The sequence below is a fragment of the Pimephales promelas genome, chromosome 21, assembly GCF_988280905.1.
Source record: "Pimephales promelas chromosome 21, fPimPro1.hap1.1, whole genome shotgun sequence".
NCBI classification, from domain to species: domain Eukaryota; kingdom Metazoa; phylum Chordata; class Actinopteri; order Cypriniformes; family Leuciscidae; genus Pimephales; species Pimephales promelas.
In genome coordinates this window covers 22,956,100-22,976,003 of record NC_142789.1, presented here as the reverse complement: position 1 = coordinate 22,976,003, position 19,904 = coordinate 22,956,100, and the positions used below count along the sequence as shown (strand labels likewise).

Sequence of the window (19,904 nt, the reverse complement as noted above, 5' to 3'; positions counted from 1 at the left end):
ATATTAAGATTTAGTTCTAACATTGTTTTCATTTTGATGTAACATTCACAAATAATTACTTTTAAAATAATAATAATTATTATTATTAAAAAATATTTTTTTTATAAATGTTAAATCAACAGATTAACTCTTTAATCTAAATTTTGAATAATAATAATAACTATAATAATAAAAGTAATTATTATTTATGAATGTTACATCAAAATGTAGACTAAATCTTTATCTCAAAATAAATAATATTGATATTTAATGATATTTTCTATTTAATAAAATACAAACGAGCTCTTCTTTAATTAAACATTTTATTGTATTTTAATAATAATGTAATTTGGCGCCCATTCGAGGACTGTCAACACTGGCTGATAACACGAATACCCCGCCCCCCTCCTCCTCCACTCCTCCTCCTTCTCCTCCTCCTCCTCCTCCACTCCTCGTCCCCGCCTCCATATTAATCAGATATTGCCCGATCAGGGCTCCACCGGCACGGGCTTTGTCATGCGCTTCTGCCGCTTCTGTTCAAACCGGGAGCAAAAGTGATCGCGAGCTCAGGTTGTTATATTGCTTTAAAACCAGACATTCTCAACCAAGGGGGAGATTTACACCGGATTCGTTAGCGCAGAACGGGGATATAGTTGAAAGTTGTCGTTTTGGTGAGTTCCTCTGGCGTATTCCGAGGCTTTTGTCTCTGATGTCTGTTGCTTTGTTTTAGTGGCTTGTGCATTTAGGTCACACGAGTTTAATTTGAGTGTGTTTTTGCAACGGTTTTTTCCCTGTTGCGTCCAGTTAGTCTCTTCCTCCTGTAGTGGACTAACACTGCACTTTTATTTCTCTATTTGTGGAAAAGCATTCATTGATCTCTAAAGCACTATGGTTAGCCGTTTTCATATTTATTTCGTTAAACCAACCAGAATCAATCTTTATTTTACTAGTAACGTTATTTATATGTTACAAGTAGGCTAATGCAATAGTGACTAGTGTGTTTTTCAAATTCACTAGTAACTATTCATTAGGTACTTATTCCTGTAGTAAAGTCATTCATATTTATTCTTTGAATGCTAGTATGCACTACTTGTATTTTTTTTTTTTTTTTGCAGTATGCAGAGACTAGCCAGAAGGCTACAACGTGGTTCTGGAAAATATTACTTAATAGAGACCAGCAACAATTGGAAGAAATGCTAGTCTGTTATTATCTGAACCTCTGATCACTATGGAATTGTTGAAACTAATAAATAGTTAGTTGTCAATATACCAGCGAGGGAATGAGTATTTAGCATGCAGTAAATAATAGTGACAAGTTCAATAGATGCGTATCACTGTTGAATTAAGTACTAAGATGCTAGTCACTGACTACTGACTAGTAATAAAAAGTAGGCTACAAGTAACATAAACTGGATAAGTTTAAATGATAAATGGCTTGCCAACAAAAGAGTCCTTAAAACCCATTTTAAGAAGAAGGTTCGTCAATCATTGATAGTTTTACTAAACCGTTTCTGATTGTTTTGTGCTATGCCGAATTTCATTTTGTTTGTTTTAGCAAGATAATAGACATGCATCAGGTAGATTCATTCAATAACCAATAAGCTACAGTAGGCTATAACTTCCAGCAGAATGGAAATAAAATCCTGCTGACTTGAAATGACTAGTAGAGTTACAAAGGAAAAGCTCAGAATTTATTTATTTTGTACAGAAGCTGCACAGATATTTTCAAGCTTTTGTTGAACCACGGTATTTGTTTTGACTTCAGCTCTTTAACAGATTGCATTGTTTCATTAAATTGCCTCGGGCTCAGGGAACCCTATATCCCCTTTTACCATTCACACAGACACACACACTCACTCTTTTTCGGCGTTAACGTTACTCCCCCACAACATGTGGTTCTAGTTCCCGCTGAGCTGAAGCCGCCGTCAACCGTAGACAGATTGCCCGGGCATTCGGGTCTGGTGTGGGGCGAAATGTAAATATTGTGGAAGAGATGGAGTAATTACACTGGTTTCGCCTGGTCACCTTTGTTCGCAACCTCTCCTATGTATGACCAGACGCCCAGAAGTGTGTGTGTCTGTGCACTGGGAGTCAACTTGGAGGTCACTGGGTCACAGACCATAGAGAGGTCATTTTTGTGATCATCGCTTCATTTTGGTGTAATTATGGGTAAAGTTTACTTTTACGTCGTCCGTGACTGAGCTTCTGATAGCGTTTGCGTCTGTTTTGCATGCCCATTGTGCATATGTGCGCTTAATAAGCTTGATTCCTCACGTGCCAACTTATATTCATAGGATATTTGAATGAGAATCGCACACTTTCTAACCTTCGAATGAAAGAAAACACTTGCCCATTCCTCGCACGCGTTCTCTCGTCTCCTCATTAAACGTCTGCATGGCTCCGGCTTGGTTTCCCTCTCGAGGCCCAGGAGAGCAGCTGCACGTAGGACTCCCAGTGAAAGCTCCCAGATGTACTTAGCAAAGCCGGCTTCTGCTGACCGCCCGTCAGCCGCCCTGTAATAGGAGAAGTTTATCTGATCTTAGAGATGGCCCATACAGAAGCTATAAGAGGGGGGATTTGGTGGCGTTGGTCTGAAGGAGGTGTGTATGAGTTGGGGGATTTCACTCCGATTGTTTGGCACTTCAATAGCGTTGACTTTTACACCTTCTTTGATTAATTTGTTTATGCTGAACTGCAGATAATCATTGTGGGATTTTGAGGAGACTGAAAAGAATTTGCAGACATTAATGTTATTTAGTTTGCAAGGTCTTTTATCAGCAAACTCGCATGGATGCATTTGATGAATTTAAAATGAACAGAATTTTTTTTTGGTCGTGGTGGTGTCATTTTGTACATCTTTTTGACAAATCACATTGTTTATTTAAGGACAGATTTTTTGGTCAGAGCGTTACAGATGCCTTTTTTAACACTTAAAGGTGCCATATAACATCATAAATCAAATCCTACTCCATATTCCATAACAGATGGGGGCAGTATACCTCCAAAAAATGACTTGTGCTCCTACCATCGCGCATGTTATTCAAATCATTTGACATGATAGTAAAAGGTTGGAAGACCGCAGTTTCACGTGGAACATTTGGAGATTTTTAGAGATCAGAGACTCAATGAACTAAACACTAGAGTGAACTAAACTAAACACAATGAATCTCAACACTAAATGATGAAGACCGCCTCATAGATCTCAAAAACAAGCTGGTGCATTTCGACGGTATGGGAAAATAAAAGCTTGGGCAATTATTTGAAGTTTATGGTATTCGTTTTGTTTATATTACACTTTTATTGTTAGTGAATTAATTTGACAGACAGCATTCGCTGATGTTGATCAAGCTAGCGCCGTGAATTCACCGTGAGACACACGCAATTGACACTTAGCAAGCAGGTTAGTTAAGCTCTCAGATTCTGTCAATTTTATTACGCAATTCAAAGAATAAATACCGTTTTGGCGCTTGTAAGTTACATGTTACACCACAGATCCCTAGCGCACGTGAACCGATCGTCTCTACTAGCTTGAAAAAGAACACGAACACTGGTGAAAGATACAGTATGCTACAACTTACCAAAATGTATTCCTCATGCATAATGTCGACCAATCATTTTTTGAACTCTTCCCTGAACTGAAATGTAGTAATTGGCTGTATTTCCACACGACTGACATCAGGTTCAAGTACACACACTCGTCTATTGCAGTTTGGCTGGTGCTAACGTTGCCCGTCCGCATACCGCCTCCCATGGCCGGAACTGGTATTACGATACCTGCCGGGCCGGGGCTAGTAATTTAGCATGCTAATTCAGGTTAATATCTCGGCAGCACTATAACTTGTCAGTTTTTTAATGACATCTTTGCACTTATTTCTTCTCATTCTTTTGATGCGTGTAGCTCATTTTTCGTATATTGTTACCTCAATTATTACATATGCCACCTTTAAAAAATAATTTCTAGTAGGTTGCTTCAAAGGAAAAGGTTCTCTTTTAAATGAGACTATAAAGTCAGCACTGCATTTTGAACCAGCAACAAAATGAATAATACATTAACTTGCCAAGAACTGCTAAGAAATATTCATAGATTTGTTTGGTGCTCTATGCGAGATCAAATTGACTGGGAAAAAAAATGCAAAGATGCAGTTCTAGCTGTGAACTCCTTCCATAGCCCTTACACACTCGTCACATCTTGTCCCACAACGTGATAACCGATAACACACTCATCCAGGTGGAGAAGGGGGTTATTCTTTCTCTCTATAACGAGTATTACCTGTTGGCCACAGAAAAGAGGCCTTTGACCAGAAAGCCAATGGGGGGAGGCCCACAAAACAATAGGGTGCTGAAAAGCCCATGCCTCCTGTAGGGCACAATGGCCAGCTGAAACTCTCTCTCCTCACTCCGTCTTAAAAAGGATCTCTAGAGAGACAACTTAATTTTTGTGCTGCTTGTATCTAATATGCAAAATGGCCTCTGAGGAAGCGATTTCAGCTGTACGAAGGAGCAGTCAAATTCAAAAGGAAAAGATTGAAGTTTGTTGCTCTCCTCATTCAAAATGCAGAAGAAGTGACTTTTTTTTCTTTTTTTATTCTGTGTTTGTGTTGGGCGGGTCTTATTTATGTATTCATTGCATATTGGTATGCTTTGTGAGACAGACGGGTGAAATTATTCCAGTAACAGCTAATCATTTCATGTAGAATGTCATTATCTTCTCATTTAAGTTGCGGATATTGCACATGTGGCAATAGGGTTTAATGCACTAATGTAAAACATTGGTTTTAGTAACCATAACCATGTTAAAAATGCTTTCTCTTACAAAAACATACTATGGTGGTGGGTCTATGGTACAGTGATGGTATTGTATTACTTTCAGTATGATCGATGGCCATATTCATAATATGATGCATAGTATTTTATATTATACCCAAAAAAGCACTTTCATGGATTTTTTTTTTATTATGTCCAAAAGTGCTCTAATGTAATCATCAAATATATTTTTATTATAAATATATTTAAATCATTAAATATAATTATTTTCATTACATAATGTAATCATCAAATATATAGTTTTTTTTTTAGTATTATAACCTTTCATTTTTTTTTTCTCCCCTATCTTTAGTCAATCTCCCGAAGACTCCTGTTCCAGCATTGGGCAAGTCTAGTCATTCTTGGCGCCCAATGCAGTCCCCGTACCGCCTGCCACACCCTCTGCCCCCTCTGCCAGTGCGCAAGGGGGTACGAGGGAGGAGGCCCAAGAGCCAGACCATCGCAATGCTGAAAGAAGCTGCCGAGGCTGCAGCAGCCGCAGCCGCCACGTCACAGAACGGCCAAACACAGTCCAATACAGCCAAGAGTCCCATGAGCTCACAGCTCACACCCAAACCATATAAAAAGAGGGGACCCAAACCCGGCAGCAAGGTACAATTCCTTTTTTTTTGTGGTCGGATGGGTCGCTTAATAGGTTTTTAATTAATTGCATATATATTTAGGTGATATTTACAGTTAAATCCTTAAAGGGAATGTCCACCCAGAGATGAATATTGTAATAAGCTGTTCATTTGTATATATAGCTGTTCATTTTTATATATATATATATATATATATATATATATATATTATTAGCAGCAGTAGAAATATATATTAATATATAATGTATATATTAGCTCCGTAATATATATATATATATATATATATATAATTGTTTGTTAATTTGGATAATGCTGAAATAGAATACAATATAAATACTAGATGATTAACAACTTAAACATTAAAGCGAAACTGAAACGGAATAAATTAAAGATAAATACAATATTTTTAAATAAAATATATTTTTAAGCGCATAACAATGCAAACTGAAATTATAAAAGTAAAAGCTCATTTAAAATGCTATATATAAATACTATTAAAATAACGGTTAACTTTCACTCAAACCTGTATGATTTTCATTTTGCTGAGGAACACAAAATGAGATATTATGGGATTTTAATGGTATTTAAGAGGGAACAAAAAAAAAAAATGCCCTGATTTGAGCATGTGCGTTTATCTAAATTAAACGCTTCTTCTATAATCCTTCCCCATGAACGGTACATTAAACATGCTGGATTCTCAATCTGATAAGGCTTTTGTAGCCTTCTGCCATTGTTTTGAGATTTAGAAGGGCAAACGATAGTGGGGTTGTTTTGTGAAGGTGTATTGGTTGGTTTTTTTTTTATCTCTCGCTCTCTTGTCTTCCACCTTTACAGAGGAAACCAAAGGTTCCTCATTCACTTTCAAGCCCCACATTGTCTTCCTCAGTATCAGATGGGAGACTGTCTAGTCTACAGACAACAAGAGACTCAGGAGTCTTGTCCACAGGTAAGCTTTTATCTTACTGTATTTCAATCTTGTAACGTACTATAAAAGCAAATCCAAGTTGTGGTGATGTATGAATTTATTTACAAAACTAAAAGAATATTTTGGCCTGAAGCAAACCTCAAACAATAACTGACACTTCACACAGAAATGTGGTTCATCAGGTTGAAGTAACATCTTAAGTGCATCTCAACTTTCTACCATGCACTTCTGATGCTTCACCTGACCATCCACTCTCACCTCTTCTAGTTTGCGTGTACGTGAATAAACACGGAGATTCGGGGCCGCACTTGGACCGTAAGCTGTTGTTGCAGCTACCCGATCATTTCGGGCCGGGCCCCGTGAACACGGTTCTCCAGCACTCGGTTCAAGCCTGCGTGGATTGTGCATTTCAACCCAAAGCTCTGTTTGGCTTCCTGCAGTCTCAGTCTGATGGCGGGGAAATCATCAGAGGTTAGTTTGCATCTGCTTTAGAGTTTGATTTGCGTTTGAATGGGGATTCTGTGATTAGGGGAACTTGGCTGCCAGTTTTGCTTTTTTTTTTATGCTTTAGAAATCATATTAGTATTTAAGAATGCATCATAATAGCTTAAACCTTTATTGTCTTGTTAATGACATTTAACTAATACAGTAATGACATATATATTTATATATAAATTTATAAATTGACGTGGCCATGACATGTGATGCATGTTTTAAAAAAGATGAAACATAGTTCATTTTTTTTTGTCCTGAGGGAGTCAAAAGTGCCCGAACTGGAAGAGCCATCATTAATCAAATGTGTTTTGAGAGCTGAATGGCATATTGATGTAAGACTTAAGCTCTGATAGAGTTCAGTTCGTATAGTTGAGTGTTGCTTTAAGACTGTCGACATGTGTGTGCTTTACAATAAAGAGTAAAAAGTAAAAGCATGGGTGTGTGATTGACCTGAAAAGAGAAGGGTGTGTGTCAATGTTTAAAAAGAAGTGTGTGTGTGCACAACTGATGTCATCAGACTGCGAGTAATAAGGGATGACATCTGAGTGTAACCTGGTTTGGATCATTTGATTGGGGTGTCCCCTGGGGAAGTGTGTGTGTGTGTGTGTGCAGGGGGTGGGGCCCACGCTAAGGCTGTAGAGCCATCTGCTGCGACGCCATGGCCCCTTAATCGGCACCCATTTAGCCAGACCCCCCCTACACACACAAACAGCCAAACAGCATTTGGAGGGTAGGGACTAGATTTTTTTTTTTTATATATATATATAGCACAAGTGATGTATTCATGAGAAGCATATTAAATTCTACATGGATTATGTGTAATATGTTTAAGAGTTATACAGTGTTTTTTTAATTTTGCGCCATATCTACTTTCATTCAGTTCGATCTGAAGGAGGAATCCACTACGTCAAGCTCCCCACTGCCTCGAGTGCTTCGTTCGTTCTGCGCTTTCTGGAAACTCTGTGTCACCATCTGCAGTGTGATAACCTGTTCAGCAGCCAGCCATTCAGTCCACTAACCACTAACACACACACACCGTATGAAAGGAGCAAATCAGGTATGTGTGCGTGTTATTGTTAACTGAACTAAAACTATGGAGAAATTAATTACAATTATTTTAAATGGAAAAACTTAGCGCCCCTATTACGCTATTTTGAACATTCCTAATTTTGTTTTGGAGGACTCCTACAATAGGTTTACATGCAGTCAATGTCAAAAAATATCAATGGCCCAGTCTGTTGTGATTGGTCTACCGCTTAGTTACAGCATGTGTCAGAAACCAAACGGCCATTACCATATTTGAATTTGTAACAATGGCATTGGTTTTGCCGTATCATTTCCAGAGCGAGTCCTCATCCTTTGGAAGTGCTTGCAAAATGTATTCGCAGCATAGAAAGCAGTGTCTTGCAACATCTCAACACCACGAACCAAACTCTGAGGCCTCAGGGCGGGTTAATGTAGACATTGTTCGTGGGCAGCCAATGAAGACAATTCATTTCAGAATCGATTCTTTCTTTTAGGAGACAACTATATTTTCTTTGCACTTGCACACCTTGTACACTCACCAACAGCTATATTACACACTGCATGAAAGATAATATTCAAAAAAAAAAAAACATAATAGGGGTTTTAAAACTAGATCTAGCTTGTGATTTTTAAATCCTGTGGACTTCCAGAAGTGATCTATATTTGCACTCTCTCTGTTGCAGTGAAAGAGGAGACATCAGAAGCTTTGTCCGTAGCGCGAGGTACCAGACGCTTCAACCGAGATTCGGCTGCCTACACCGCTGCCTTGTCACCGAAACTACAGAGAACAGAAGCTCTGCCATCAGACGGTACGATTCAGCCGTTCCGAGTGTTTTTGTTTGTTCGTGAATGATACCGATTGAGTGTTTATGCCACACTAGCTGCAGCAGGTCCAGTTCTGATTGGTCAAACTTAAAGTGAATGGAGGAAGCGGTTCTCTTTATGTGGAGTTAAACGCCTCTGTTCATTTTCTTATTAACCGCACAAAATAAAACAATTAATAATGCAGACAGACTCCTAATTAAATCGTCTACATTGTAACTAATTAAGTGTCTGATTTTCATTAGGGTGAGAATAACCTGCCAGTTTGGGTTATTTTTACTGCTGTGGGTGATTTTTATAATTTGCCAGACGTGGGTGTTGTGTGTTCTGCTCTCATTAAATGTCTCGTAGATAAAGCTCATTGCCACAAACTGAAGGTACAGTTAATTTTTTTCAAAAATTGTTAGTAGTGCACGTGTGTTAGAGGACAATTATGAACTCTGAGACATGTTGCTACTTGTAGCGTCAGATTTCTATCCATGCAGAACACAGGAGTCCTGCACTACTTTTATTTTGGTGAGTTTGTGTCAGATAAATACTGAAGGTGTGTAGACTTATAGTCTTGAGCATGCAAGTTTTTTACTTTTTTTTTTTTTTAGTTTATTTATTTACAGGGGCGATGCATATTAATAAACATAAATGTAAATGTGCCAGAATTAGCCGAAAAGGCTATTTAAACCTTCTATAACCTTGTAATTGTGACACAACTAGTCTTTATTATGACTACTTTCCACATTTTAATGTCAGAAAAACTATTAAATGTGAGTATAGCATTTATGTAGTGGCGAAATGTTATATTTCAGCTTTATGAAAGGAGTGACAAGTAGCCACAGCTTCAAGTTCATCCTGAGATGCTTTTTAAATGGTATATTTATCCATTCAATTATGTAAAAGATCATGAGAAACAAATTCATTGTTCAAACTACCCATGTGTATTTGTATTTTGGGGTTGGGGGGTTAGTAAGATTTTTGTTTTGATAGATATTAATAATTTAATTTAGCAAGGATGCATTAAATTGAGCCTTTTACATTATTACAACATGTTCCAAATAAATGCAGTTCTTTTGAACTTTCTATTCATCGAAGAATCCTGAAAAAAATGCTTTTTATGGGTTCTGACTTTTCAATATTTGATCATAAAAAATAAAACGTTTCTTGAGCACCAAATTAACTGTGTTTGATCAAATATATGCAGCTATAGTGGGCATAAGTTATAAACGATTAAATTAACGACCCCAAACTTTTGAGCGATAGTGTATACATGCATTTATTTCAAACCATATATTACTAAATAATGACCTTGGGTATTAATGAAAACTTTTCACTCTTCTTTGTGACAGAAACCATTGCCCATGCTGAAAATGGTGCCACTACAGACCAGCAGTTCTCAGAAGAGTCAATGGACTCGGCCTCCAATTCTGTGGCCCCCCGGCCCCCTGCCTTACGCAGCCCGTCTGAGTACCACCCCCCGGCCGGAAGCAGCCCGCACTACCCCTCTCACCCCCCACCCCTCCGCAGACTCTCCTCCAACCCCTCGGAGCTGGGGCCCGCACGCACACACAGACGAGTGGAAGGTAGGCTATGTAAGAACGCTTTGTTTAAACACCTTCACACACACACACACTCACACACTATTAACAACATGTAAGATTGCTTGTAAATGACCAGACTTGTTCATGCTTATTTATTTTAAAAGCCCTAGTGCACTCAGATTTATAGTTAACACTTTGTACACACTGTTTCATAATAAACATATATATAAAAATAGATCATTCTAAACAGATCATTTTGCAGTTATTAAAGTCCCTAAAGTCAAAATTAAGTATGTGTTCTGAGTTTGTCACACCACAGAAAAATGTGTTATTAGCCACCCAGCCAAATTTGAATGATAAAAAAAGCCAGCAAGTACATAAAATAAGCTATCAAAATATTGAAAAAATTAGCATTATTCTCTGCTCTCAAAAGCTGGGGGCGTGTCTGCTGGCTGCGCTGAAACCACGCCCACCCGCGGGAAAGCTGCCGACGGTGATATTAGCTGACGGATTATCAGTGAATCCCAGTTGTCTCTGACGAAAGTTTATAAAACTATCCCATGTAAAATGATCACTACAGAGGCGGGTGTTAGCGGTAATCCTCAGCTCTCCATCAAGGTTGGCTCTTCACAAAATTAATCCAACTCTTCTTGATGTGATCGTTTTTAGGAAATATATATTTCCTATAAATATATAGGAAATAAAGACACCGATCTGATCGCATCCAGTTAGTAGCCTACGCATTTCCGTGTCGAAGGCATAGCTAGCTAGAAAACTGTAGGTTGTCGTAGTAACTAATAGTAGCCAACTGACAGTAACTCGCTATTGAGCGGCAAACTGATGCGAACGTTAGGGGAGGGGTCAGCCTCAGTGCATCAAGTAGGGGCGTGTCCACGAGCTCAGGGGCTCCAGTGTGTCATCGAGCCCCGTTTTAGCCCCGCCCAAAAAAAATCCGTAAAATAGCAATGGTGAAAAACTGTTTAACGGTCTAATTCCACAATTCAGTACTTCACAATTTACAGTCTTACAATATTTACAGTCCTAATATGTATAATATAGTCCTAATATATTACAGTCCTAATATGTTTTAGCAATACATTTCTAACATTCATAATGGGTTTAGCTTTTATTTATAAACTTTAATTTATATACCAAGTTGGCATGAAACGGAAGTTGCGATAGGCTTTCATTCCTTGTATGTGAGTGAAATGAGTCAATGACTTCAACAAGGGAAAATGTACACTGTGTGCAAAATTATTAGGCAAGTTGTATTTTTGAGGATTAATTTTATTATTGAACAAATAATGTGCTCTCAGTCAATCCAAAACGTTAATAAACCCTCAATCCTGAATATTTAAGAAAGCAAAAGTGAGGTTTTGGATTTCTTAGGAGAATATCTGTGTGCACAATTATTAGGCAACTCTTAGTGTGCAGAATTATTACGCAGCAAAATGAAAATGTTCCCTTCTCACTTTTTTTTTAAATAAACAACAGTTTATTTTAATCTGTTAAAGTGAGAATTACAGAAACAAACAACTCAGTTTACAAATAAACATTTCTAACATTTAAAAAAAAAGATCAGTGACCAATATAGCCTCCCTTCTTTTCAATAACAGTTACAAGCCTTCCATTCATGGAGTCTGTCAGTTTCTTGATCTGTTGATGATCAACTTTTTGTGCAGCAGCCACCACAGCCTCCCATACACTGTTCAGAGATGTGTACTGTTTCCCTTCACTGTAAATCTCCCGTTTAAGAAGGGCCCACAAGTTCTCAATAGGGTTTAAATCAGGTGACGAAGGGGGCCATGTCATAATTCTTTCATCTTTAAGGCCTTTACTGGCTAGCCACGCAGTGGAGTACTTTGATGTATGCGATGGAGCATTGTCCTGCATAAAAATCATGGACTTCTTGAAAGATGCAGACTTTTTCTTGTACCACTGCTTGAAGAAAGTATCTTCTAAAAACTGGCAGTAGGTTTGGGAGTTTATTTTGAGTCCATTTTCAACCCGAAAAGGTCCAACTAGCTCATCTTTAATAATACCAGCCCATACCATTACCCCACCTCCACCTTGCTGTCGCCTGAGTCGAAGTGGAGCTCTGTCCCCATTACTGATCCAGCCACGGGCCCATCCATCTGGTCCGTCTAGAGTCACTCTCATCTCATCAGTCCATAAAACCTTTGAAAAATCTGTCTTCAGATATTTCCTGGCCCAGTCTTGACGTTTCAACTTATGTTTCTTGTTCAGTGGAGGTCGGATTTCAGCCTTCCTTACCTTGGCCATGTCTCTGAGCACTGAACACCTTGTACTTCTGGGCACTCCAGGTAGGTTGCAGTTCTGAAATATGACTGCACTGGAGGATAATGGGTTCCTGGTCACTTCACGTTTGATTCTTCTCAAATCTTTGGAAGTTAATTTGCGTTTTTTTTTCTCAACACGTTTCTTGCGACTCTGTTGAGGTTTTGCTACAAAACGTTTGATGGTTCTGTGATCACGCCCCAATATCTTAGCAATTTCTAGAGTACTGCATCCCTCTGAAAGACTTTTTACAATTTTTGACTTTTCTAAGTCAGTTAAATCCCTTTTTTGGCCCATTTTGCCTGAGGAAAAGAAGCTGCCTAATAATTATGCACACCTGATATAGGGTGTTTTTTCTCATTAGGCCACACCCTCCCTCATTACACAAAAACGCATCACCTGAAATGCTTAAATCCAATAAGCATTCAAGTTTATACAGCTAGGAGTTGGAAAAAATGCATAAACATGATGATATGGTCAAAATACTCACTTGCCTAATAATTCTGCACACAGTGTAGAGCGGGACTTGATTTTGCTCATCAGGAATTGATTGGATGGTTAGTCTCGTGATTGACAGCTTGTCCCGCCCTCATGCCAGTAAACGCATCATCAGAGAAAATGTGCAGAGATAAATCATTTGACAACTGCATTTTTCCATAAAAATAAGAATAGTCAATTTTGATATCATGGTGACATTTACATTAACCGATTTTTTTCATGCAGTTAGAAATTAAATCTGTATACAAGCTTACATGTTTTTTATTTATTAATGATAAAGTTGAGTTGAATGATTGAAAGTCTTGAGCTGTTCGTGCCTGTGCTTGTTGGCATTAGTCTTGCGTTTGAGCCTTAAAAGCAGAACCGTTTCATTGTTCAACTCCCTCAGAATGCTTTCAGACTGGCAGCTTGGCTTACGCGATCACCGCTGCTCTTCAGAGACTTGGATCTATTTCTATCGTGGGATAAACTCCCATATCAGTTCCGCACAGAGTGCTTGTGTGAGGACCAGATGTATTTTCTCTAATCAAATGTCAAATGGCACAATAGGCTTTGATATGGATTAAAGCCTGTTAGCGGCTCGGGGGGCCATATTTATTTAAATTGCGTCTCAGAGTAGGAGCGATGTTTGGGGTTCAGTATTTTTTAAGCGACAGAGCAGGACCGTCAAGGAAGCACTGATTCTAGACCAGCAATCCCATTCAGTAAAGCATAATGTTCAGTTTCCCCCCAAAAAAATTTGCATGACATATTTTCAGTCGTGGGCTATATTTGAAGCTGTCATACTATTCTAATTGTTTCTTCCATATGTGAATAATATTGTCATAATATAACATGCAGTTTTTTTATAAACCTCATTAGTTCATGTTGAAGTATTAATTCATGTACCCTTATTATAAATCGTTTCCCATTTTGTCATGCATATATTTTTTGGTGCCCCTAGTGGCGATTATTTCATTATTCAAAAAAATCCATATGTGCAAGTAAAGACCTTTTTTGGAGTGACCATATTTATTATATATATATATATTATATTTATTTGCTAGCTGCTAGCTCAACCACTGGTCCTGATCATCAAGCAGCGGAAAAGGATTCCTCCAGAACGTCCAATAAGTGTCCGTCATCATGGAGTATAGAGGAAGTGATGCAATTTGTGCGTGACGCCGACCCACAGGCGCTGGGCCCACATGCAGAGCTCTTCAGGAAACATGTAAGATATGATTTTCTTGACGAATTTCATGTTTTGTACTACTTTCAAGGTTTGTTTTATAGATGTTATAATGGATTGATTGTTTTCCACAGGAAATTGATGGCAAGGCCTTGATGCTTTTACGGAGTGACATGATCATGAAGTACATGGGGTTGAAACTGGGTCCTGCTCTCAAACTTTGCCATCACATTGAGAGACTCAAACTGGTGAAATAGTGGCTGGAACATTTCAAGCAAAAACACTAGAGGGCAACGGAGGATAACGCATGTCCATTTGACACTAGAGACTTCAGTCAAGATTCATGGATATTTATTACCCGTGAGGTCCATGTTGACCTACTTCACCTGTGGTTTAAACATTGGGGGGAAAAAACTGACCTGCCAAATATTTCCTTTTTTTGTGGCAAAAATGAACCACCAGATTGACTTTTCAAAACCGCCTAACTTTGTGAGTAACCAAGGATGTTCACAATGGCTCTCAACTAGAAAGAAATTCAGTACTCAGTACCTCAGTGATATGATGCTCTGCGTTTGCAGACAATGGTGGAGAAAGCTGAATCCCAAAGGATTACACTGTGTTAATGTGTCGTGTCCGGTACTGTCTACGCGCACATACAAATGTTCACTTTCCACAATTTTTTACTGTTTATGTCTGTTGAAGATGTATTTGACTTCATGCTTTGGGCATTGAATATGAAGGGTTTTGGTGCCGGTGAATCAAACGTCATTGTTCACTATTTGGCGTAGTGTTTATGTAACTGGACAGATCTTCATTCTTTGTTTTTTCTTTGACATTGGAATTGGATTACACATTGAAATATGTTTCAAAATGTACTACTGTTTCAGTAAGTAACAGGGGAAAAAATAAACCAAAAATGGTTTTGCTGTGGTCTATAAAAAGGCACAAATTTTTAAAGCACAAACTTTTAGTTCTAACTGTTACTGAAGATGTCTTCTATTGTTCTTTAACTCAAGACAATTAATTACTCAGGACACTTGTACAATACATTTTCATTCGTTCATATTTTGTTGTCATGATGTCCCCCTCTTTAAAAACTGACTATGTAAATGTCCACATCAGCACTTCAGGTGACACCCATGAAGGTGGACATAATGTCACATGGTCCTGAAATTTAAGGTTTATCTGCATGGAGAATGAAATTGATGTATGCAGCAATTCCAGAAACGTTTGTGGTTCTGTTCATGTGTACATCATACAAATGTGTATTTAGTTCAGTATTCTATCATTTAGTGCATTTTGTTTTTCATTATTATTTAATAGGTAGAAACTGTTGCTTTTGAGCGCTTTGTGTCTGTTTATATAATGGATATTGTGACTTTGGGAGATGGAGCCTTTTTGTTTTGATATTATAAACGTACAGTTTTAGCTCCTTTTAGATACACTGTATTTACTTTGCTCTTATACTCAGGTTGAAATATTTTGTATTTACTTATTTGAACACTTTTCTACCATTTGAATAAATAATTGCATTTATAAAGTTGTCATTTGCACCGTATTTTCAGTGGAAAGGCATTTGCACATTAGATATGTAATGCTTTGCTTAAAGCTGCAGTCTGTAACTTTTTATTTATAATATATAATGATCGAGTACATCATGAATCCTTTTTCTAAACCGTGTTTTTGTTTTATCCTGAATCACTGCGGTACATCTATAATAAGTGTTTATATTGGGACTAATTTAGACTGTTTCAAGTCGTACCGCTGCGGAGTAGCTCAATATCTGCGTGACTCATCATAGACATAAACAGAGAGAAGTTCTTCTGCAAGATGCATGCAGTTCTGTTTGTTAACCGCCAGACAGTTAAAAGTTTAATTTGTTCAGATTTGACATTTAATTAAGTTTAGGTTAAGACGGTTAAACCATAATAAAAAGCAAAAAGAGCATACACATTTTACACAGCCATCTTACTGGTGGTCATTTTACATACAGACAAAAACATATACTATTAACATGAGGTTGAGCATCAGGGATCAAATTTATTATAACGATATCTCTCACAGAAGCAATCGAATGTTAAAAGCTTCAAGAGAATTTTGGTGTTGTTCACCCAAAAGCGAAAATTGTCATTGACTCTTTTCAAGTATTTACTAAGTATATCATTCACTAAATAAGTATCATTTCTGTCTGATCTATCCCTTAAAAGGCATCTCTGTGAATCACAGAAAGCTATTTTGAACCATTTGGTTTATAACAAGCGTGGGCAACAAATTCTGTGCAACTGCAACTGATTCACGTTGATTCAACTTCCCATTTTCCATTTTATGGACATTAAACAGTTTCCATGCGATCATTCCCTCTCCTCGAATGGTGTCTAGAACAGAAGAGGTTAAACCCGGGGTAAATGTAACTATTTAGGAGAAAATTGTAATTTTTTTTTTATCGGCCGAGTAGCCTGTGGTGCATTTGTCTCTGGAGTACACGAATATTCACAGTCACACATATAAAATAGGCAACATCCCTAAACCCTTTGACCACTGTCCACTGCAGCATTAATGTAATACGTAAATCAAGCTGATGATTGCTCAGATTGCATTTGAATTTCCAGATTAATAAATATTTTTTGGTCTTGCTGCTATATGGGATATTTTCATTCTAGTCCATCTATAGTCTATATGGTAAGTTAACACGAAATACAATGAGAATGACATACAACATTCATAATTTTCTTTTATAATCATTAAAAAATATATATTTTATAATTTTGGTTTCTCTTTGTTTTGATGGTATGCATTTAGGATGGTCCTGTCCTGGGCGGTCAATATGTTTTGGGATATTTAATCCACATACGATCTTGGTTAGCAATCATATAAATGAATAATACTGAGCAGATGTACAGTAAGAGCTGTCTTGGGTTAAATTGCAAAGAACAAATCTGATGAGAGAAGACGGGCCTTTCAAACTATCATGATGACATGTTTGTGATTTGACAAATCTATGAAGATCTGCAGTGGGATTTAATGCTAATCACATATAGTCAAAAAGAAATCTTTCCATTTTCAAGGATAGTCCCTCAGAGAGGGCGCAAAGGCGCTTCTCAAACCAGATTCATTTAATCTAGTGAAAAGTTACGTTAGCCCGATATGAACAGCAAGGTCCAAAAGTCTTTCTTCACAAATAAGCATAATTTAAGTGAAATGCTGAAGTGGAAAATACATGCATTTCTGAATGTCTGACTTAGTACTTACAACTTTTTCTTTTATTGCAGTAACTTCACCTGTATTTAAGGAAACATACTCTACAAAGGTTTATTATTTTTTAAAATAATTATTATTTTCACAAGTGGGAATAGGTAAATGGGATTTCACCAAGTACAACGTCTTTGTTGACCCTGGGACAACATTCCAAACAATCAATAAGATATAAGAGACAAGTTTACTATTTATGTCAAGTTTAGGCTTGCAACCAGGTGCTTCTACATCAGTGTTGATTTTAGAGATAAGTTATGGGTAGGGTTAGGTTAAGGGATAGGGTTAGGACTACATTTTCGGACAGGAATGTTGTTCCAGGGTCAATAAAATATGTTGATTCAGGAAAATGCCTTTCTAAGGAAAACAGAAATACTATTGAAGTCAATGGGTGCCGTCAACTGTCTGGTTTACCGAGATTCTTCCAAATATCGTCTTTTGTGTTCAGTAGAAGAAAGAAACTCATTCAGGTTTTGAACAACTTGAGGGAGAATAAGTAATGACAAAATCTTTATTTTTGGGTGTAGTGAGCTATCCCTTTAAAATGCTCTTTAAATCGAATTTACAATATTCTGTAAATTGAGAACAGAAACAATCTTACCTTTTTTCTGAAGTTGGCAGTTCAGGTGCTGGTCAATTGTATCTATGTTGTCCAATTAATTTAGCATAGCAAGGCTCCATTTCTTTTTAAAACTGTATCACTGGATAGAAACAGCAGTCTTGCAGAAGAGTCAGCTCAGTCTGTCTGATAGCTGCAGATCTGTGAAAAAGTATGTAGAGAATTAATTTTAGGACGGCCCCTTCTGTGCTGCTCTATCGTCTGAAATAAGCTCGCCCAGTTCAACATTATTGACTTGACTACCATTTCAGGTGACTAATTGAATATACAACAATCAATTTAATGAGTGCAGTGCAGTTTTAACTCTGTCTTTTCTTAAATTGGGGATCTCAGAGTGTCATTGGGACAAAGAGTTTGTCAGAAGTGATGGTGGTCTGTTGACTCATGTCGTCTCTGGTCTCCTGACTCTGAAAGACCCATTGTCCCACATTCATCCTCAAAGACTACCATGACCTTCAACAATGTGCACTAACCTCAGGGGCCAGAGGGTCTACCTTTGACTAACACCCTCCAGCCATATCCCGTCTGCTGCTTAATCACTTATCAATGGCTCTTGTCTAATCTCTTATTGAAAGTTCAAAAAGCCTCATGGATCATGAGAGCTTTGTTCACTTCTTTCAGTGACATCTCACTCAAACATAAACAGTTTAGTTGTTAAGTAAAAAAATATAATAATGTCATGACTGAAATAGATCATGCTTGGTTATTGATTTTTTTTTTTTTAAAGGATTATTAGCAGTAGTGATTGGTGAAAAATATCTTAGGTGGGGCTGTGCACTTTGTTATGCTAAAAATGACGAGTTATAGCCGTTTGCGTAAATGTCCGGCCACATAAAAAGTTTTTCTATTCGATTTTTTAACAAAAATGTAATTTGTACCTAGCGGTTGCCAACTTCTGGAAATGAATATAAGGGACAATCATGTTTATTTATTTTTTTATATGAAAATAATTATAAGGGACACAATAAGGTACACTCAAAAAGTACACAGTGCATCTAATTTCAGTATTTGCTGTATAAAAGGTGTAGGTTCTTCTCAGACATAAAAACACATTTGGGTAATTCAGTGTCAAAATCAAACAAATTTCAGAAACTTTCCCGGCTTTAATTTTTGATTTTGCTAAAAAAAAAAAAAAAAAAGAAACATAAAAAAATCTGAAGAAAGAAACATAAATGAAGAAAGCCAAATGGGATGAATTAGCCTACTGAGAAATGTACTGTTTTGTCGAGCTCGGAATGAAAATTTGTACATAAAATTTGGAGTCAGATTACAGGGGGGTAAAAAATACTTTAGAACATCATCATTTTATTTTTACACGGAGATTAGTAGGTCTATCAGTGAACAAAATCGACAAAATCAATCAAAAATCATTATCAAGTTAATCAGAAGTGCGGATAGCTCGCTCTGCACTCCGTTTTTCATTAAAAAACAAGCAATTTTAACATTATTTAAAGTACTGAGAGATTGAAACATATTACAGATTGTAATACTTGTGTGGTCACATTGAATAGTCACGCTTTTGCTTTAACGTTAGACTAATTTATTTACATTAGCCTAGGCTACACTAGGCATTTCATACAAAACAATATTCAAACTCACGTTAAATTATAAAGCACATAAATTAGTAACCTACCTGAGATTATCAGCTTTTGTATTTTGTTGTTCCAGCCGCAACGTCGCATAAATAAAGTGTTGCACTTTCCAATGACGATATGCTATTGGAGTTATATGATGCTTGATTGTCCAAAAAAAAAAAAATCTTGTTCGTCAAGGTTGAGAGGGACCAGAATGAGTTGTTTTGCTCTCCCTTTCTTGTGTGAGACGAGTTAAGCGATTTGCCCCATTCCTGGAGAAATGGCTTCCTCTTGTGGCGGTTTCCGGAATTTTA

The 19,904-nt window shown here is 37.4% G+C and overlaps 1 protein-coding gene and 1 long non-coding RNA gene across 5 annotated transcripts in view; one reads left to right on the top strand and one right to left on the bottom strand.

Moving 5' to 3' along the window:
* The window catches only part of scml2 (Scm polycomb group protein like 2), a 25,840-nt gene extending 10,149 nt beyond the window's left edge, over nucleotides 1-15,691 (top strand). For 3 of the 4 annotated variants that reach the window (XM_039674187.2, XM_039674189.2, XM_039674190.2), the window contains 8 exons: nucleotides 5,096-5,394; nucleotides 6,219-6,330; nucleotides 6,577-6,780; nucleotides 7,685-7,861; nucleotides 8,514-8,639; nucleotides 9,993-10,235; nucleotides 14,027-14,190; nucleotides 14,283-15,691. In XM_039674187.2, coding sequence (XP_039530121.2) covers nucleotides 5,096-5,394; nucleotides 6,219-6,330; nucleotides 6,577-6,780; nucleotides 7,685-7,861; nucleotides 8,514-8,639; nucleotides 9,993-10,235; nucleotides 14,027-14,190; nucleotides 14,283-14,405 — 1,448 coding nt within the window. In that variant the 3' untranslated portion in view covers nucleotides 14,406-15,691. The remainder of the gene's footprint in view (nucleotides 1-5,095; nucleotides 5,395-6,218; nucleotides 6,331-6,576; nucleotides 6,781-7,684; nucleotides 7,862-8,513; nucleotides 8,640-9,992; nucleotides 10,236-14,026; nucleotides 14,191-14,282) is intronic. The other variant, XM_039674191.2, reaches the window with a different exon arrangement.
* Nucleotides 2,155-19,904, bottom strand: LOC148970468 (uncharacterized). The gene is made up of 3 exons (XR_016148440.1): nucleotides 19,650-19,904; nucleotides 17,999-18,157; nucleotides 2,155-2,492 (listed from the first exon to the last, which is right to left on the bottom strand). It is a non-coding gene; the product is annotated as an uncharacterized LOC148970468 (long non-coding RNA).